The sequence below is a fragment of the Bubalus bubalis genome, chromosome 11 (genome assembly GCF_019923935.1).
Source record: "Bubalus bubalis isolate 160015118507 breed Murrah chromosome 11, NDDB_SH_1, whole genome shotgun sequence".
Lineage (NCBI taxonomy): Eukaryota > Metazoa > Chordata > Mammalia > Artiodactyla > Bovidae > Bubalus > Bubalus bubalis.
Genome location: NC_059167.1, coordinates 51400637 through 51422474, shown reverse-complemented (window position 1 = coordinate 51422474; position 21838 = coordinate 51400637). Strand labels below are relative to the sequence as shown.

At 44.5% G+C, this 21838-nt stretch overlaps 1 protein-coding gene and 1 long non-coding RNA gene across 3 annotated transcripts in view; one reads left to right on the top strand and one right to left on the bottom strand.

Moving 5' to 3' along the window:
- Positions 1–9845, top strand: part of LOC123328064 — a 34925-nt gene extending 25080 nt beyond the window's left edge. The window contains exon 3 of one of the 2 annotated variants that reach the window (XR_006542801.2): positions 7443–9845. This is a non-coding gene — a long non-coding RNA (uncharacterized LOC123328064). Of the gene's footprint in view, positions 1–1303; positions 1960–7442 lie in introns of those variants that run through there. The other variant, XR_006542800.2, reaches the window with a different exon arrangement.
- Positions 1–14798, bottom strand: part of LIPC (lipase C, hepatic type) — a 164743-nt gene extending 149945 nt beyond the window's left edge. Inside the window, exon 1 of the mRNA XM_025295677.3 lies at positions 14632–14798. Within this exon, the coding sequence (XP_025151462.3) occupies positions 14632–14716 (85 nt within the window). The 5' untranslated portion in view covers positions 14717–14798. The remainder of the gene's footprint in view (positions 1–14631) is intronic.
- Positions 14799–21838: the final 7040 nt, after the last annotated feature.

Below are 21838 nucleotides of genomic sequence, written 5' to 3'. Positions count from 1 at the left end.
AACGATCACTTGTCACATGCCTACTCCATGCCAACTTCTGTGAGTCCTGGGGATACAATGGTGACTACCTTGTCCCTGCTTTTGAGGCGTTCCTAGTCCAGTAGGCAGAGAGAGATGCGGCAGGTAATGTAAGAACAAGAGAGATCCCCTGGAGGCCTGAGAGACTGGGCTCAAATATACATGTAGGAAAGAAAGAGAACAGTGACTTACAGACATTCATTTTCATATATATACATACAGCGAGAGATATAGAAATCAAATGGTTCTGTGTCACACACACATATAAATATGCATAGAGAGAGACTAAATATGCTAACGTGTTAACAGTTATTGAATCTATCTGGAGGGAATACAGTAATTCTTTGTGCTCTTCTTTCAATTTTTTCTATACTGGGATACTTTGGTAATAAAAAGTTGGGGAAGCAATGGGAGTATTCAGTGAATCAGATGAGTGTTGTAATGGAGGACGACTTAGTAAAGAGTACGTTCTTACAAATGTTGTTTTATGGCCAGTCATGCACAGTTGCATTACATGGTTTCACATACATAAATGACCCATTTCATCCTCACAACAGCCCTGTTGGGTCTCTAATACCAACCCCACTCACTACTGAAAAGCAGAGGCCTAGAGAGACTACAGTGATTTGCTCGAGGCCACCTGCAGTCAGTGGCATAGCCAGGACGGAGATGAGGTTTTTAGACTCCAGATCCACGATCTGTGGTTCACTTCCCCGAAGAGAAGCTGCGGTGTTTATCTTCCCAATCCTGCTCTGTCTTCCGGCTGGGGATCATCCTCTCCTCCTTCGGAGTCTGTGGGGCCTGAAGGGAGAAAGCAGACACCTGGGAGAGGATGGCAGCCATCCCTGACTGAGGCCAGCGTGAGTCTAGGCAGTGGCCTGGCTGGGGACAGCTCGCCTGTGTGGGGAAAATCGCCTCCCCAAGCCAGAGAGAGGCCAGGGGTCTCACAGCAAGCACCTCCCTTGAGGATGACCCTGCCTCAGGTGCCGAGCCAGAGGGTGATGAGTTTTATCACTCACCCCCACCAGGAGCCAGATAAATGGCTCCTTCTTGGTCTCCAGCCAGTTATTGCTCCTGTTGCCAGAAACTCTTAATCATGCTGTTGGAAAGGGCCGAGCCCCCTCCCCACAAGCTGCCAGCTGGCTCCTGTGCACCTCAGCTAGCCATAGCTTTCTGCACCACCAGTAGCAAAAGCCCCCTGTTTGGGCCTGATTTGGAGGGTATAGACTTATACTTACTTTTCAGTCTCAGGTGTATTTATAAGCTTCTTTTTCTATCCCTGAAGTGCTACCACCCCCAGGGAATTGCTGAAGCTCAAACAGAACAATGATAGCCCCAGGGTTCCCCATGCCTGACTGCCATCTGCAAGCCAAACAGAGATGCCTCAGGAGAAACTAGCCCTGCTGATACCTTGACCTCTGACTTCTAACATCCAGGACCGCAAGAAAATAAATTTCTGTTTGAACCACCAGTCTGTGGTCTTGTGTTATGGCAAAGGAACATACTGATGAATTTTGGATGTGGTAGAGTCCTAACACGAGACCCACACAGAGCTGGTGTGTGGGTACATCTGTGAGTAGATACAGGCCTAGGCACCATGGGTGGACTTCACTGCTTCAATTGATCATCTGGATGTCTCCAGGTGTGAGTGGAAAGGTGGCGCCCCACCCTCCCTTCTGGGTCTTCTCTCCAGCTCTTCCTGCTTTTGAAACAGGAGGGAAGGAGGCAGGGTACATACTTTAAAAGAATGACAGCCCCTGGACAGCACATAAACTGCTTAGAACAAAATAGGTCCAAGATGGTGGACAAGTTAACTTTCACTAGAGTTTGAGTCTCAGTGTTTTCTTGGATTCCAAAATCTCTGTGGATGGTGAGTGCACCAGTGAAATTAAGATGCTTGCTCCTTGGAAAAAAAGCTATAACAAACCTAGACAGCATATGAACAGAGACATCACTTTGCCAACAAAGGTCTGTATAGTCAGAGCTATGGTGTTCTCAGTAGTCTTGTACAGATGTGAGAGTTGAACCATAAAGAAGGCTGAGTGCCAAAGAATTGATGCTTTCAAACTGTGGTGCTGGAAAAGACTCTTGAGAGTCCCTTGGACAGCAAGGAGATCCAACCTGTCAATCCTAAAGGAAATAAACTCTGAATATTCATTGAAAGGACTGATGCTGAAGCTGAAGCTCCAGTACTTTGGCCACCTGATGTGAAGAGCCAACTCACTGGAAAAGATGCTGATGCTGGGAAAGATTGAAGGCAGGAGGAGAAGCGGATGACAGAGGATGAGATGGTTGGATGGCATCACCAACTCAATGGACATGAGTTTGAGCAAACTCCAGGAGACAGTGAAGGACGGGGAAGCCTGGAGTGCTGCAGTCCATGGGGTGGCAAAGTGTCAGACACGACTTAGCAAGTGAACAACAAAGATATGATCATTGAAACACATCTGCAAGCTAAGTGGCATCCTCACCATTGCCCTGACAGTTCTGAGGCCAGTCATCAAAGGTCAAAATGTGGGTGGTGGCCCGATTCCTCGAATCCTTGCCCCTTCCCTGAAATATTAATAGTTGGAATACTCCTCCCACTCATTAGCCTATGAAACTCAGCCCGTAAAAACTAAACATGTCATATTCCAAGGCTGCTCTCATTTTCTAAGACAGTCAAAACTCTGTGGAGTGTGTTTCTCTTTAAATAAATCAACTTCTTATCTATCACTTTGTCTCTCACTGAATTCTTTCTGTGATGAGACATCAAGAACCCGAGTTTCATTAATTGCTGAGACCAGGTGTGAGGCTGAGTTCAAGTCCAAATGTGAGTTACATGGTTTCACTTTGAGATCACTTATTCTGATCATAAATCTCAGGGACAGGAGCCCCTCTCTGTGGCTGAAGGAGGTGGCCAGGCCATGGCAACAACACACCAAGAGGACCTCGTCATGGAACAGTGGCAAGACCTCACAAAAGGAGACTTCTCATGTGCTGTTTTGCTGATGTCACCAAGCTCTCTGTTGGAGGGTCTGGCTCAGCTTGTGAAAATAACTCTGTTCCTAGAGCATTCTTGGGTGAAGAAAAAAATATTTTAACCTTTTCACAGCATCCTTGTTTGCCTTAAATTGGCCCAGAATTTTCAGGCTTGATGTCATGAGGCCTCTTCTTTTTTTTCATCTGCCTGGATTTGGGCTTACCCCTTGTTTCTGAGCTTGACTTTGGGGAACCAGTGGCTGTGATGGAAGCTGAGACACAAAGTGACCAGGACTTTATCCAGGGGTGGATTTTCTCCTGGGCCTTTGAGAGGTAGACATCACTCACAATGGGTAAGATGAGTGCAAACTTCTAGTAAAAGGGGCCAGGCCCAGAGAGGCTCAGAGTATGTCTGAGGCTCCCCTGACATTGAGTAACATTCAAAGTGGGAAACCTCTGAAAGCAAATGTACCCATGTGGGCTCTGAAGGGAGCCAGCATCACCAGAAATAAGCACCAGTGAGAATCCCAGGGATCCTGGAGCTGTGCTTGCAGCTTCGTCCCTCTAAATCACAGTTTCCCCTGTAAAGTAGTGACAATGATACTTATCTACAGGAAGGTTGCATGGATAAAGGAAAACAAATAGACAAAACATTTGGCACATTTAAAGGTTCTCAAAATTATTAGTTACTATTATTTCATATCAGAGAAGGCAATGGCAACCCATTCCAGTACTCTTGCCTGGAGAATCCCATGGATGGAGGAGCATGGTAGGCTGCAGTCCATGGGGTTGCTAAGAGTCGGACATGACTGAGCAACTTCACTTTCATGCATTGGAGAAGGAAATGGCAACTCACTCTAGTATTCTTGCCTGGAGAGGCTTTACCTGGTGGCTCAGAGATAAAGAAATCTGCCTGCAATGTAGGAGACCAGGGTTCGATCCCTGGGTCAGGAAGATCCCCTGGAGAAGGGAATGGCAACCCAGTCCAGTATTTTTGCCTGGAGAATCCCAGGGACAGAGGATCCTGGAAGGTTATGGTCCATAGGGTTGCAAAGAGTCAGACATGACTGAGCAGCTAAGCACATTATTTCATACACCTCATTTTTACTCAAAACAATGTAAACATCAAATGTATATTTTTCATTGTTATTACTCAAACCAAAAACAAATGCGTGTCTGGACCAGTATAAAACAGCCTTGGGAAAGGAAAGGTCTAATGGTTATCTACTGCTTGGCTTGCTCTTACAGAACTGTACCTTCGTCCCCCTGGTGTTTGGGAATCTTTGAATGGCTCAAGGCAACTGCATTGCACCAGGGTTAAGGCAGGGTCAGTGTTTCATGTTTAAAGTGGGTAGAACTTTGTGTTCATATTTCTTTCTCCCGTTAATGGTTAAATAGCTGACAACTGATAAGGTAGGTGTTGAAGGTCTCAGGGCACCATGATGGCTCTTGATGAGCCCTGGTGACACTCAGGCTGTCAGTGCTGGAAGGGCCAACACTGGTGAGAGATTGTGGGCTCAGGAGGTGGAGGCAGCCACCCAAGGCTGTTTGGCTAGGGCAGAGGTATCAAGAGGTGTCAATGACATTACCTGGGTTACTGGGTAAGTGAGAAAAGGAAAACAAACACAACAGCAACAAAAACGAGCCTTGCTGGCAGCCATGATATTCCCAACTGAACATAGACAGTGCCCTCAACACAGAAGCAACATGCTACCAAAACCCTCTGCATCTATGTTTGCAGCAGGACAGAAAGGAGGCCACTCTGACTCCAAAAACGTGACCAGACAGTGCCTGCTTCCAGCTAACAAGGAGGGACTGCTGCTCCTGTAGCAATGCCAGCTTTAGCCTCGCCTACTGGGATGTTGTGGCTTAAATTAAGCACTAATGATTTCACAACAATTAATTAGATTAAGATACCGGATAGCTGAATGATCCCCTCCCCTTTGGACAGAGTCGCACTGAGAACGGCTACTACCATGCCGTACTGGTGGTGCAGTGCTGAGCACAGCTGCCTTCTGGAGCTCCCCAGCTTCCCCAGCCTTTCTGTAGTCTCACCCAGCACAAGCCCAGATTTTCTAAGAAGCCCCTCTCCACTCCTCATGTAGGGATGCTCTCGAGTTTCTCTGGTGTATGTCTTCCCTAGTTGCAGTAAGCCAGATAATCCTAACTTTCATCTGATTCCAAGTGTGTTCTCTGTAGCCTTTGGCTGGTGAATCTTTACATCTGTAAAATGGGCATAATGATACCTGCCCAGGATATTGTGTAAATCAAGTGATACCATGTAGGTAGGAAGAAGATTTTTTTTAAATGAGTATTTTCTTAATTATTTGGCTGCACTGGGTCTTAGTTGTTGCTTGTGGGATCTAGTTTGCTGACCAGGGATTGAACCTGGGTCTCCTGAGTTGGGAGTGTGGAGTCTTAGCCATTGGATCACAAGGGAAGTCCCAGGAGTGAGTTTTTAACGTTGAAATTGCTATAGGTCTAAAAACTAGTGTGATGTGGAATTTGCAGATGGTTCTCTTTTGAAACTCAGAAGAAGGTATTATACTTTTTAAATTGTAGGTTCCTATTCAAGGTTCTATGATGTGTACCCACCTTGGTTTCATTGGTGTAAATCTCTCCTACCATTTAGTGCTTAGGGATAGCAATTAACACGTAAACTTCAAACAGACTTGTTCATGGGTAAGTCTGAGTGTTGGTTGGCCTCAGTCAGGTGAGGATGCAGAGCCTGTAACTTCTGAGCCCCACCCCTGTCTTTTCCTGCTGATAACATGGCTTTCCATTAGGGAGTGGCTAGAATTTCAGCCAGGCTGTGAGACAGAGCCATCCACCCAGCAGGAAAGGCAGCCAGTGACCGAGTCCCTCCCCTTTCCAAATACCAACTTCAGTGGCAGCCCCACTGCCTCCACAGCGAGGGCCAAACTCATTAGCGTGCCCTATGAGGCCCTCACCTCTGACCACTTCTTTTGTGCCCTACCCTGAGCTATAGCAACTGTCTGTGTACACGTACTCAATTTATATTTAAGAGTGTGTGTATGCTCAGTCACTTTAGTCACTTCAGTCGTGCTGGACTCTTTATGACCCTATAGACTGTAGCCCACCAGGCTCCTCTGTCCATGGGATTCTCCAGGCAAGAATACTGGAGTGGGTTGTCATGCCCTTCTCCAGGGGATCTTCCTGACCCAAGGATTGAATCTGCATCTCCTGCTATTACGGGCGGATTCTTTACCTCTGAGCCACCAGCGAAGTCCAGCAAACATCTCAGGGATTCCCAATTTCATTTTATGTTTTCAAATCTCCAAGACTGGCTCATGCTTTTCCTTCTGCTTCCTGTATCCTTCTACTTCTCCTTCAAGGCTCAACTCAAATATCACTTCCTCTATAAAGCCTCCTCTGCTAACCTTTCCTGCCTTGTGATGTTTCCTATCTAATTGTGCACTTATCACACCATGTTGAAATTATACCTCTTCCAATCTCTAATACACACAGTTGTAGGGGACTTCAGATTTCATCAGCTGGGAAGCTCCTTGATGAATGGAAGTGTGCTTTTTCATTTTTGTATCCTCAGGAACACCTTTTTATACAGACCATGGGGCCTGGTACACAGTAGGGGGTTAATAAATGCTGTAGTTTGTTGTTGATCTTGTTATATTTCAGAAGAAGTACGTTGTTTTCACTCTTTTGGTCTCTCTTGGGACAAGGAAGCTGGAACATTTGTCACTGGAAAGTTTTTCGCAGTCACGGAAAGGCCAGTCCTAGTCAACTAGGACTATCACAGACTCTGCCCAACTCATGGTAATGCCCAGCTCATAGCAAAAGAATTTTCTTGATCCTATTTTCAGGTCTGCCAAGGCATGCTTTACTGTGTATGGTTAATTCATTATTGCTACTAGTATTTTTCTACCAATTACAACTAAATCTCAACTTGGGAATGTCTTTTTTCAATTAAAGAACCACAGCCTTTTTAGCATGATGATATTTTATTCTGGAGGACTAAATTGTCACAAATATTTAATGGTTTTATATTATTTGGAATATGGCTACTCTTGGGCTTCCCTGGTGGCTCAGATGATAAAGAATCTGCCCAGAAAGCGGGAGACCCGGGTTCCATCCCTGGATTGGGAAGATTCCCTGGAGAAGGGAATGGGTATCCACTCCAGTATTCTTGCCAGGAGAATTCCATGGAGAGAGGAGCCTGGCAGGCTACAGTCCATGAGGTAACAAAGAGTCAGACACAGCTGAGCAACTAACACTCATACTCTCCCTTGAGGGAGGTCAATATTCAGGATCATGAACACTGATATCCCTTCATTTACCCGCTGCAGGATACTGAGAAATGAAAACCAGTTTTGCCCCAGGGTTTGCATTGTTTCTGAGGGAAGAACTTTAAGCCAGGAAGTCAGGAGACCTGGGTTCAAGTCAAGTTACTGTTTTGCCATTAACTGTCTATTTTTGTTTTTCAGTGGTTCTCAATGTGTAGTCCCCAGACCTGAAGCAACACCTGGGACCTTTAGAAATGCAAATTCCTGGATCCACCCCAGGCTCACTGAGTCAGGAACTTGCTAACAAATTTAATAGAATTCATTTATTTTATAAATAAATGAGATTTAATAAAATCATATTTTAATAGACTTCTAGTGTACACTAAAGTTTGAGTCTGACTAGTCAAATTGCTTTGCTTTATCATTTTGATATAAATTTTTAAATTATTCAAATCATTCAAGCAAAGTAGTATATACAAACTACAACATTACATAAAATTTGGAAGACAGAAATTTAGATGTAAACTCAACTGAAGTATGAACATGTTTGTTCCTTTTCTTTAGTAATTTTTTTTCCTCAAATACACGTGTTTTCATGGCATTGTAATCAGAAGACACACACAATTAGGTATGGTACTTTTGTCCCACTTAGCCTTGGAATGAAAATACTTAGTGTGCCACTTTTATATCATCATAAGTAGGGGTCCTCAACCTCTGGGCCGCAGACTGGTACCTCCTGTCTGATCAGCGGCGACATTAGATTAGAATAGTGCGCAATAAATGTCTATGCTTGAATCATCCTGAAACCACCTCCTCCCACCCCAGTCCGTGAAAAGCTGTCTTCCATGAAGCTGGTCCCTGGTGACATAAAAGGTTGGGGACCGCTGGTCGTAAGAACTATTTTTAGTAGTTCCACAATACGTTATCTAAAAGCTGTGCCAAAGCGTACCTCGCCAGGACCCTGAAGGTGAACTGGCACACATGGAGGAGAAAGTGCTGGGGCAGACAAGGAGGCCTCCCCTTCTCTGTACTTCCTCCCGCCCCTCCCCCCAGATCCCGCAGAAACATCCAAACTATGAGTGTTTCTGGAAATAGTCATAAGCAGAGAGGAAAGCGACGTCAGTCAGTAGCCTTGAGTTTTCCAGAGGTATCCAGAAACACAGGTTTTCTCTTACCTAGATCCTTTCCTGAAACTCTGAGGCTGCCAAGACGTTGCCACGCTACCTCGTGGCAACATCCAAGAATGACACCTTCTCTTGAGAAGTACGGCTGCCCCCTGACCTGAATCCAGGTCCTAAGCCGGGTGCCTGAGTGTCAGCAGCTGGGGCACCTGTTGTCTACCTTAACAGAGACACCCCACTCTCCGCAGGACTAGCTGGGCTCTGACCCTGGGGCTAGAGTCTGGCCAGGATCCTCAGCATGTCTGGCAGGGGTTCAGATGTTTTACCTGCTCCTGGCCAGCCCCCTGCCCTAGTGGGCTGGACTGCAATCCCTGGCTGACAGGGCCCCACTCTAAAATGAACACTCTTCTAAGAACCAGCATACAGCTATGAGAAATGCTGTGCCTCATGTCCTACGTGGACCTCAGGGATGTCAGAGACACCCCAGGCTGAGGTCAAGGTGGTCACGTGCCCTTGGAGAATGTAAGTGGAACTGCTCAGCCGTGTCTTGTGCACCAGGCCTAAAATTGGGCAAGTCTCTGCCCCAGCCCTGCTTCTCTTTCCCCTCCCCCTGCTGACTCATCTGCAGGGACACAGCATGCCTCATAGCAGTGTGGCAGCTGGTATGGAAAACAGGGCAGTGGTGGGAATCTTGTCCACCTGGCCCAGAATTAAATGTGGCTTCAAGTCCTGAGCCCCTTGTGAAAGGCGAGCAGGGTAGGAGATGGCTTGTGGTCCTGTCTCCCCAAACTTCTCCTCTCTGGGTACCATGCCCTCAGGAGGGCTCCAGACTGGCTCAGCCACAGGGCAGGAAGTCTGGCAGTGTGGTGGGAGGGGCTCTAGCAGAGGGCAGGCACGATTTCACAAGAGTTCTATGGACTGACTTTCTGCTGATTCTACTTATCATGCACTCGCCTGGGTGAGTTCCATCTCTGGATCCCACCTCGGATGTTACTCGTGATTGACCTTTCCTGCAGTTGTGGAGGCCTGTTAGGAGTTTGCAGGCCCCACTGGGGATGTAATTCTGGGCTTCGCGAGCTTGTGGGGATGGGTGGAAGTGGTCTCTCGAGGGACAGCAAATCCAGGACAGATCTAATTGCTGCTAATCAGGTTGTTTTTTAATTTTTTTCTTTTACGTATAAATACTTAAAACACACACATGCATACAGATTCCATGGCCTTAAAAGTCTTTATCGATCTTTACATATACTTATAATCCCTAGTGATATACAAGTATATGAATTTTTTTATCGTAGTTGTGATTCAATATATAATTTATTTAGTCCTGTTTTCTCCCCCACTTTATCGCATATAAAATTTCCTCATACTTGTTTTTAAAAGCTGCAAGACCAATTGTTATGTAACCTTTTGGAGGTCACCGATCTCTTTGATAATTTGCCACTGTAAGTGCCTAAGTGTCAGCAGCAAGGCTTTTATTTCAGATTCCCATCATTACTGCTCCACACATTTCCTGGCACTTCCAGTAGTAGGTATTCAACACAATGCTTGTTTAAAGGAGGACTTGGCAGTAGCTGGCCGCTCCCTCCTGGATGGTTTACTGTTGGGCATTCAAGTTGTTTCTAGTTTTGGACAGTTCTGATGCACTGCTGCTCTCAACTCCTTCTTACAGTTTTTTCTCCTTCCCAGAAGGCCTGTTTTTGGAAGATATTTGGACTTGGAAAACATGTGTACTTTATTGTCTCTGTGCCTTTGCTTATGCACAAGGAAAGCCTCCTTCTTATGTGTCCAGATTCTCTCCTGCAAGACTCTGCTCACACGCTGACTCCTCCCAGAAGCCTTTCGTCTACCTGTACTTGGAAGTGAGGGCTTCTTCATCGCTACCTGTGCCTTGACTTAGTTAATTCAGGCTGTTGTAACGAATTACCATAGAGTGGGTGGCTTGTAACCAATAGAAACTTATTTCTCACGTTTCTGGAGGCTGGAAGTCTGAGATCAGGGTTCCAGCATGTTGGGGTTCTGGTAAAAACCCTTTTCCAGGTTTCCTCATATGGTAGAGAGCGAGCCAGTGGGTTCTCTGAGGTCTCTTTTAGAAGGAGCCCATTTACAAGGGCTCCACCCTCACGACTGAATCACCTCCCAAAGTCCCTACCTCCTAAGATGCCATCCTGTTGGGGGTTAGGATCTCAACATACGAATTTTGTGGGGGACACAAACACTCACCCCTTTGTACTCCTCTCCAGTGGTACTCATCACATTTTATGTTCCAGTTGAAAAAAAATTTATATATACATCTTATCTCCTTTATTAGACTATGTTATACCTTATACATGTGAAACCCAGAACGGATCATTTTAATACCATTTGTTCTCTAAGAACTATTTTCAGTTATATGCATGCAAAAATCAGTAATAATCACTATTTTCTTGATTTGTTATTTAGTTTTAAAACAACAATTTAAAAAAAGAATACATTTCCACTTTAAAGATGCACAAATCCATTAAAGATATTTCCTGGAAGAACCCAAATTTTCACTTCCCAGACAAAATATTACACCTCACAGTTCACTGTAAAACCTGTTTTACTGTTTTACGTTTTAAACCCAAAAGTCTAAGTGGTTACACAGGAGAACAGAATTGAGGTTGGATTCTATTTCTTTGTTTTTTTAATCAGTATGATATTTTTAATTTTAAATCTACCATTTCTATTGAAAGGCAAAAACAAGCAATAAATACCATGGAATTTGGGATGTAAGATGACAAGGTAAGTTGGGAGGATACTGAACAATTAGACAGTTGCAATGAGCATACGTCGTGGTCAATGAACATCAGGGATCAACTATGTAACCGGGAGGTCTCTAAATTGACATTAACAGAGAACATATATTCAAAGAGAAGTGATATAAAACTTTGATCATTTGAAGTTTTTGTATACATTAATAAAACTCAATTGTAACCACAGCAGTTGTTTACAATTCTGACCAAAAGAACTGATTTGGAGGGGGTGTTAATTTTTATCACTGGCATTATTTAGAATCGTGATGATGAGAAGAAGTTTTTATTACTGTCACGTTCTCTGTGGATGATGGCCCCCTTATTGCCCTCTGGCAGTGCAGGCAGCTCCTGTCTTCCTGCCCCTGGTCCACCTGATTCGTCAGTAAGCTTGTGGGGAGCAGGGGTGGCTGTGGAGTCCACGTTGTACAGTGTCTGCTGCACAAACAAAGCAGTTCTGAGTGAGGGCCTTGGCAGGACCTCTAAGGTTGAACTCCCTTTCCCTATACGTGAAGCCGGTTTTCTTTGTGTAGTCCAGACAAAGTAACATTTCTCAACAGGTTCAATACAGAAACAGATGAAAAAAGCCCAGCCCTTTCTATTAAGCCAAACATGAAAAAAGTACCAAAATTTCTTTGTGACCCAGTGTCACTCTTCTGACTCATTTTTCGTTGTTGTTTGGCAAATACCAGATATTCCTCACAGTATCGTGTTTCATATGCTAACATGGGATGAGTTTGTTGTTATTATTCAAAACATTAAAAAGTGTTCTCCATTTTAGTCTCTGATATGGTAAATACTGATAGCTGTGTTTCACATAAAAAAGATCTCTTTGGAATTGTGGCTAATTTTTGAGAGTGTAACGGGACCTTTTGGGAAGCTGAGAATCGCTGTACTACAGCACTGTCTTCAGTATGGCAGATGCCTATGTACACTTGTTAAATGAGTGAGGGACTGATGGGCGGGACGTGGAGGCTGCGGCTGGAACTGCAGGGAGGGGCCAGGCTCCTGAGGCAGCGCTGGTGGATATCACTGGGCGGTGGGGGCTGCCAGGGTCTAGGAGCACTGGCTACCATTTAAGCAGTGTTGGCCTCAGGAGGGGGGCCTGGGGATGAGGGTAATGGAGGCTGTGTGTCCTACGGTCTTCGGGATGCTCACTGTATCTTCTTTCCCTTGGCGTTCGTGGACAGGAATTACCCAATATTCCTCTCCTGGGAGAGGAACTGAGCAGAACGGATTTCTAGGGATCTATGGCTGCTAAACCACGAGGTGAGAGCACAGTGGCCAGAAGCCTATAGCGTTCAGCAGACAGATCCAGTCTAGGGACCTCTTGCTCCTCCTGTGGAATCTCCGGCAAGTCATTTTTCTGCTGTCTGACTCCACCATAAGGGGAAGGTGGGGTGAAATGTTTGTGCAATGTCTGGCATACACTGGGTGTACGATACATTAGTGGGTCCATTAGCAATGCCATCAATAATAATAAGAAGAAGTAAGCTGGGAGGTCTGGGGTTAAGGAGGAAGGATCCCATGGGAGTTCTTCCTGGTATATCAACACTTGGTCCTGAATAATTCATTGCCGTCGGGGCTGTCCTGTCCACTGTAGCATGATTAGCAACATCCCTGGCTTCTAAGCCCTACTTGCCAATAGCACTGTCTCCCTGGTTCTGACAGCCAAAAACATCGCCTGGGGGGCAGTTTGGAAACTATCCTACAAGGCATAGATACTCAACCTTCTAGGGCTCCGTTGTGGGGTGCCTGCTTGCCTGCAGTGCTCCAGGAAGAGAAAGACGTCATACCAGCCTAGTGCACACAGATCTGACTCACTCTCTGCAGAAAAAAATTCTGCCAAGATGTTCTGCTCTCAAGGAAACAAAAGGCTTCCTGTCTCTGATCCTTTTCTCTGAAGAACCTTCCTGCTAATGGAAACTTCCCTCAGCGTTTGCCAAGCCGGGACCCTGGGGAAGCAGTAGCTGACCAGCACAGGTTTTGCTGAGGGAAATGTGGCTAATACCCAGCAACCTCGGGGGAGGCTGTCCTGCCTTTCATCCTTTGCCTTGACTCTAATGGCGTCCAACCCCCAAGTCTCTACTGAAACATCTGGTCCGATCAGAAGCAGAACAAATAAACCAAAGGTGGTATATTCATACAGCAGGATGCTACAGTGACCTGAGTGAATGTGTCATACTACATGCAACTGCATGGATGACTTACCAACATGATGTTGAGTGAAAGAAGCCCGGAACAAAAAGAGCACATATTATATGCAACCATTACCTAAAAGCTCCAAAAAGTCAAAATAATCTATGTTAAGGTTCCAGGGATGCGTGTGCAAGGGAGGCTCCTGGGATGCTGGCTTAGGTTGTGAACATTCATTGAGCACTTTATGATATAGGTATTTTTTGAGATATATGTTATGCTTTGATAAGAAAAACATTCTGGGCCAAGGGGCAGGAAAGGCCCTTCACCAATATCCTTGTGAACACAGGGAGGAAAAATCATGAACAATTCTGCCTGCATTGCTCTAAGTTATTATTAATATTTTTGGACTCAGTTTTGTAAGTGAGATGATGTATGCAAAATAACTAACCTGGTAGTTGACATATAAAATGCTCAATGAATGGTAATAATTAATACTGCTAATAAGTTGTTAACTGACCTAATATACAAAATAATAATTAAATACAAAGAATAGCTTTTTTTCTTAAAGGAGAAAAAAAATGTTCTGGAGTTTTCAGGTATGTCTTTGGGTTTGGAGCTCTCTCCAAGCATAGTCTTAGAGGAAAGAAAAACCAGTAACCAACACAAAAATAAAGTCCCAAAGCCCTGTCTCATTTGGCCAAAGTGTTCAGTTCACTTCAGATCCATCATTTATTGATCCAATGCACTCTTCAGCCAGGAACCTGTGATCCACCTGCCTAATCAAGCATTTGGATCACCTTGACCATCAACCTATGAATTTCCAGAACAAACAGGTGTGACTGCTTAGTCTCAGAGTAAAACTTTGACAGAAAAAGTGAGGTTTAGAAAATGTGCAATGATAGCTCCATGTTCAACCTGACTGGAAAGAAGATTCTATAAATTCCTCTCTTCTGAGAAAGCCAGCAATTAGACAACCTAAGCAAGATAGAAGGTTTCATTACAAGCTGTTCTCTTCAACTGCAAATTAGACACCAAATTAACTCTCAGGAAGATCTGAGACTCTTTCAGATTATTTGCCACCAAAGAAGTCTTAGCCTGACTATTTCTGAATCAGATATGAGAGGCACTTCATTGCTTTGAGAAGACTTCTACTCCTAGAGTGGTTTCCTAAAATTTAAATTTCAGAATTTTAGGAAACACCTACAGCTACACGTCCCTATGACCTGTGATGCCGATCATAGAATCACCTAATACACTGTGAAGCAAACTCTATCTGACATAGTCAAAAGGCTTGGATTCACTGCAACGTCCATTTAAAGAAGAAAGTCCATGCCCATCTCTGGAGAGAAGGCAGGCTCTTACCTGGTCCCAGGCTTTGTCCATGGGCACTTGATTGGATCAAGATGCAGTAAAACAAGAAGATAGAGACACACAGGGGATTTTCCATTTCTGTTTCACCTGGGGTCCGAGGTCCTCTTGCTAATTTCTGAAGCTAAAGAGACCAGATTGCCTATTGATACTTTGTTAGGGAAGACTGTCCATTAATAATTAACCTTTTAAACATGTTCTCTAGTGTTCAGACTCTTTCCTTCCTACACCCAAGCCCCAAATCTAAATCTGCCTCATACAAAAAAAAGAGAATAAGGTTGATTTACAGAAGTATTTTTTATCCTGATACATTTTGAAAATAAAATATCTTGTCATGTATTCTTGCCTTCCAGGGCCAAGGTCACAGTTCTAAATGCATCAGTTTGAAGTTAATATGTTTGGAAATTCTGTCAAAGGTCAGGGGTAGGTGGCTTCCACAGAGTTGCCTAAGTCTCTCTCCAACAGCACTGCCAAGGGGATACAGGCAGTGGTATTTCAAATGCAGACTAAACTCAAAGAGAAAGGAAAGGACTCTGCTATGAGGACAGCCCCCATGGGGTCTGTTTTCTGTTGAGTTTAGCGAAACTACTGGTCCTGTGGTTAAAGAGTGATGGGCAAAATTCCTATAACTGAAAGGGGCAGAAAACCTCTAATGTCAGTGTAAAAAGGCGTTGGTAAAGGAGCAAAGATGCAGAACTGGATGCTTTTGCTGGGGGCTGCTTTGAAAAATGAGTAAGCACACTCTTTCCTCCTTTGTATTAATGGATGCTCTAACAGTGTAGAGGACTGAGAAGTAAAGCCACTTGGTGAAACCAGACAGGGGAAATGCTACCATGTGATTCTCGTGTAATATTCCTTGGTAAACTTTATTCATTTTTTTCAACTTTTAAAAAAATACCTGTTAATGCCAGGCACTGTTCTAGTACTTGGGATAAACAAGTGAACAAAACAGACCAAGATTCCAGTCCTTGTGGTATTTATATACCATTGGAGATGGGAGAAGTCAGATAAGAGACAATAGATATAATACATAAGAGATTTATGTAGATTGGTAGAATACGATCTGAGTGACAGGAGAAGGATAAGTATGGCTGAGTTAAGGGGGTTGGGGAAGGTAGTGATTTTGAATAGAATGGTTAGGGGGAGTCTTGTTGGAAAGTTGAATTCTGAGCAAGGCTTTGAGGAAGTCGCCCCTGTGGACATGTTGAGGAGGAGAGCGTCAGGTAGTTAGAATAGCCTGTGCAGCCAGTGCCAAGGCCCTGAAGTAGGAGCATGCCTGGAATTTCCAGGAACAGCAAGGAGGCCAGTGACTAGGGAAACATCATTAAAAGAACTTTGGCCTTTATACTGTGAGACATGGGGACTCACTCTTAGCAGAAGAGTGATATAATTTGTGTAATATTTGTAAAAGATCATTCTAGTTTGTAAGACTAGGAACAGATCACTAGCAAACTAGGATGCAAGTGGTGAGATCTGCTAGGAGGCTATTACAGTGATCCAGCGAGAGTGATGGCGCCTTAGTTCAGCATGGTCAAAGTGGAATTGGGGAGTGATGGACGGATGGTAGGTGTGTTTTGAAGGTAGATGCAACAGGATTTTCTGACTACTGGGGTGAAGAGAAAGAAGAGTTGAAGATGACTTCAAGGATTTTGGTTTGAGCAGGTGGGACAGTGGTGTTGATATTAGCTGAGACAGAAAGGCTGTGAGTGGAGCAGAGTTGGCGTAGAAGATCAAAAATTCAGTTTTGGCTAGGTGGAGTCTGAGATGCCTCTTAGACATCCAAGTTGAAATGTTGGGCAGGTATTTAGCTAACTTGATGATCACTGCCTGGATGAAACGAACTGAGCAGGACCTTCATTTGGTCCTATTAGTTTGGACAGACTGACCCCAGGGCAAAGCTTAAGACTGTGCTGTCTGGTGGCTGCCCTTCCTTCTGGAGGTCTATGGCATGGAGACCTTCTAGTTGGATGCATGATTCCTGAGCAGAGGCTTCTGTGCTGGCTTTTTGGCTGGCTCCGTCCTACCTGCACTGTTAAGCAGGATCTGAAGGTTCCACTTTACTAATTTCCCAGAAAGCTGGAACCTAAAACAGCTGACTATCTACTTGGCTCCTCTCCCCTGGGCTCACCTCATCTCTTGTCTTCTGGGTACTGCCAGGAACCAACTCCACTCCCAACCTCACTCTGCAGATTAACTTACCAAGACACTGGTGAATCCACGTGCCTCCAAGATCCTGGGTCTTCTACCAACTAGCTGTGCACAGTGTTACTTAACCTTCTTGAGTTCCATCTCTTCATCTGTAAAATAAGAGAACATGAGCCAGAGATAATATTTTGAGATATCAATAATATATTTCTCCCAAACTCTCCCTCACACCCTCCCTCTCACCTAAGAAGAGTAAAGTAGACAGAAGTCTATAAATCTTAGTCTTCCTAAAGCTTCAGTTCAGTTCAGTAGCTCAGTTGTGTCTGACTATTTGTGACCCCATGAACCGTAGCACACCAGGCCTCCCTGTCCATCACCAACTCCCAGAGTTTAGCCAAACTCATGTCCATTGAGTTGGTGATGCCATCCCATCATCTCATCCTCTGTCGTCCCCTTCTCCTCCCGCCCTCAATATTTCCCAGCATTAGGGTCTTTTCCAATGAGTCAGCTCTTCACATCAAGTGGCCAAAGTATTGGAGTTTCAGCTTCAACATCAATCCTTCCAATGAACACCCAGGATTGATCTCTTTTAGGATGGACTGGTTGGATCTCCTTGCAGTCCAAGGGACTCTGAAGAGTCTTCTCCAACACCACAGCTCAAAAGCATCAATTCTTTGGTGCTCAGCTTTCTTTATAGTCCAATTCTCACATACATACATGACTACTGGAAAAACCTTAGCTTTGACTAGATGGACCTTTGTTGACAAAGTAATGTCTCTGCTTTTTAATATGCTGTCTAGGTTTATCATAGTTTTTCTTCCAAGGAGCAAGGGTCTTTTAATTTCATGGCTGCAGTCACCATCTGAAGTGATTTTGGAGCCCCCCAAAATAAAGTCAGCCACTGTTTCCCCGTCTATTTGCCATGAAGTGATGGGACCGGATGCCATGATCTTAGTATTCTGAATGTTGAACTTTAAGCCAACTTTTTCACTCTCCTCTTTCACTTTCATCAAGAGGCTCTTTAGTCCTTCTTCACTTTCTGCCATAAGGGTGGTGTCATCTGCTTATCTGAGGTTATTGATATTTTTCCTGGCAATCTTGATTCCAGCTTGTGCTTCATCCAGCCCAGCATTTCTCATGATGTATTCTGCATATAAGTTAAATAAGCCGGGTGACAATATATAGCCTTGACGTACTCCTTTTCCTATTTGGAACCAGTCTGTTCCATGTCTAGTCCTAAAGCTTAGGACCTAGCATAAGTGAATTCTAAGCAACAAAGGCAAGCAAAAGGCTAAGAATGTTTTAAAGGGATGTGAAGGAAGAAAGAATATTCCTACCTTCCTATCACTAGAAAGAGAGTCTTTTGGACTTTGTAAGTAGATTGGGGAAAGGGAGATTTGTCTAGAGGGCAGAGGGGACAGTACGTTGCTTCCAGAAGGTGGTAAGAACTCAAAGAGGAAATGGCTGTGAGTTTGTCAGCGGGGGAGGGGGGGCAAAATATACCCCTGTGCCTGGTATAGGTTGGGAGTAGCAGTGAGCTACCAGTGACAGCAGGTCACGAAGATGGGGAGACTGGGGGTCATCTATGTGGACTGATGGGATAGGACCAGGTGCTCACCCCAACTCCAGGCCTTGGTATTGTGTCTGACCTAGAACTGGTGGTAGGTGGGATTGGGGCGAGAAAGAATCCAGGAGGGCTGGAAAAATAGGAGCTTGAAATTACAATTCGGGTGGGTTACAGAAAGCAAAGCTAGTTTTTCTACATCAGAATCTGTGGACTGAGAGTCACACCTTTGCAAGCACAGGTATGTCATGAGTATTAGAGATTTATATGTGAAGTGCCCAGCCAAGTGCCGAGTTTATAGTAGTGTGTGTGCTCAGCCGCTCAGCTGTGTCTGACTCTTGGTGACCCCAGGGACTGTAACCTGCCAGGTTCCTCTCTCCATGGGATTTCCCAGACAAGAATACTGGAGTGGGTTGCCATTTCCTTTTCCAGGGAACCTTCTTGACCCTGGGATTGAACCACTGTCTCCTGCATTGGCGGGTGGATTTTTACTATTGAGCCACCTGGGAAGCCTCAGTTCATAGTAGAGGTTCAATAAATTACAGTGGCTTGTTTTGGAAGCAGTCAAGGCATTGGAATCAGACAGATCTAGGTTCAGGTCCCTGGCCTATTGCTTACTAACTGGGTAACCTGGGGTAAGACATTAGCATTCCGAGATTTCGATTTTTTCATCTGTGTAGTGGGACTAAGCTATTTACTTGATCAGATTAAAGGAGAGGTAAACCCTAGGACTTCCCTGGTGGCTCAGACGGTAGAGCGTCTGTCTACAATGCTGGAGACCTGGGTTTGATCTCTGGGTTGGGAAGATACCCTGGAGAAGGAAATGGCAATCCACTCCAGTACTCTTGCCTGGGAAATCCCATGGACAGAGGAGCCTGGTAGGCTACAGTCCATGGGGTCACAAAGAGTAGGACATGACTGAGCGACTTCACTTTCACTTTCAAACCCTAGGCAGTCTTGCCAAGCGGGAAATAATACATAGCAGCTATTGTTATTTTTATTGTTTTAATAAAGAACATGGGGTGTTCTTTAAACAGTCATGAGGGTGTCCAGGAGGTAGGTACCAGCAAGATCACAGGATTAGAATTTTAGCAGAAAATTAAAAGGGGAGGAAAACAGAAGGGTCTGGATCAGTGGTTCCAAACTATGATTGAGGGTTGGAATCAGAGTTAGCCTGAGAGCTCAGGAAATGGAAAAACTTCAGGCCCCTCCCATGAAAAAGTAAAGAAGAACTTCCAGGGCTGGGGCCTGGACCATCTTAATTTTAAACAAATTCTTCAGATTGTTCTTGCTCACCCAAAGTTTGAGAACCATTGCCTCAGAGTGGTGCTTAAGAGATCTGTTGGGGAGGAAGAAGAAAGTAATAGATGTTTCTAATTTTTCTCATATCACTTACTATGGGCTGAATGCTTGTGTCCCCCACAAATTAGTACATAAAACCTGGCCCCAGGGTGATGGTAGATATACAGGACCTTTGGTAGGTGATGGTCTTGATGGCAGAACCCTCAGGAATGGGATCACCACTCACATGAAAGGAATGCCAGGCAGATCCCATGAGCCTTCCTCCATGTGAGGTTACAGTGTGAAAATATGACTATCTATGAGGCCCTCATCAGACATCACATCTGCTAGTGCCTTGATCTTGGACTTCCCAGCCTCCAAAGCTGTGAGAAATACATTTCTGTTTTTTATAAGCCACCCAGTCTATGGTATTCTATTGTAGCAGTCAAACGGACCAACATATCACCTTTGAACATTTTGTTTGTGTAAATATAATGCTTATTATATATTTACACTATATCATTTGTATATAGCATTATGTAATATATTGTTATTGTTTAGTTGCTAAGTTGTGTCCGACTTTTTGCGACCCCATGGACTGTAGCCCTCGACTTCTCTGTCCATGGGATTTCCCAGACAAGAATACTGGAGTGGGTTGTCATCTCCTTCTCCAGGGGAATCTTGTTGACCCAGGGATCGAACCTGGTTTTCCTGCATTGGCAGGTAGATTCTTTATCACTGAGTCACAAGGGAAGCTCATGTAATATATTAGTGCTATATAATTTATAAGCAGATAAATATTCATATACTTTGGGGAGCACCCCGGAAAGCCCAGCAGTCCATGGGGGACCCTTCACTTCCCAAGAGCTGAAAAGGGGAGCAGGCTAGATCCCATGGAGCCTGAAGCCTCCAGAGTTATCAGCACTGTGCATAGTGGTAGAGCCGAGCGCTTACTTTGATCATTAACTATAATGATCTTATAGTTAGATCCCTAAAAGTTGCTCAGTATTTGCTTTCTTTTAATTTGAAGAGCTTCTTGAAGAAATGGAGATTTCAAGAGGATGGGTATTAATGACCTGAATGTAACTTTCCTTTTAGTGTAATGGTGATAAGAAAGTTATTCAGAAGGAAAAATATTTTACATAGATAAAGAGAGCTAGAGGAGGGAGAAACCATGGTATCAGGTAAAAATCTCTGATGAGAGAAGCAGGGTTTTCTATTCTGAATCAGATTTTCTTGCTTTTATCATCAGACACTGGGATACCTGAGAATGGTAGTCTCTTTGTAGAATAATAGGGAAAAATAATCAAAACAGTAAGTTTTGGATTGGTGCTATTATTTCCCTCACTTCATAGTTGAGATTTAAGAGGTTAAGAACTAGGACAAAACCATACTTTATCAGTGAAAGGCTGACAGCAGGGAAATCAAGACCACCCGAATCCAGGATCACTTTTCTCAACCGCAAGCCCTTAATCCCTGGCCTTTTTCAGCCCCACACTGAACTTTCTTTCTTCAGCATTATTCCACTTCCAAGATTAAATTTATGAAATCTGTAGGATCATGTCATTGGAAAATGACCACCTCTCTTACACCTGCTCAAGCTTTTATTGATCCAGCTTGATCTGTATGGACATTTTTGTACCATTAGGGATCGAAACTGAGCAGGACCCTGTGGGGCTTCTGGGCATGGAAGACTTTCTGTGTCCCCCATTCCTTATTTGTAGGAAACAGACTTCAGCCTCCATGACCTTCCCTGAGTTCTGAAAGGCAGATTTGAACAGTAATAAAGGAAGGGACTCTTGCCTGGAAAATCCCATGGACGGAGGAGCCTGGTAGGCTTCAGTCCATAGGGTCACTAAGAGTCGGACACGACTGAGTGTCTTCACTTTCACTTTTCACTTTCATGCACTGGAGAAGGAAATGGCAACCCACTCCAGTGTTCTTGCCTGGAGAATCCCAGAGAGAGGGAGCCTGGTGGGCTGCCGTCTATGGGGTCGCACAGAGTCAGACACGACTGAAGCGACTTAGCAGCAGCAGCAGCAAAGGGAGGGGATGCAAAGACGAGAGAGGGAGCAGCCAAGAAACAATAGTGCAGCCTTGGAGTAGGGTCCTGGTTGCACCTCAGTGGATGCATAGAACAGTAGCTTTAAGCTCTTTATAGAATTAAAACCTCCAATGGAAGATTTAGCATTCTTCTTCAGAGAAGATCAT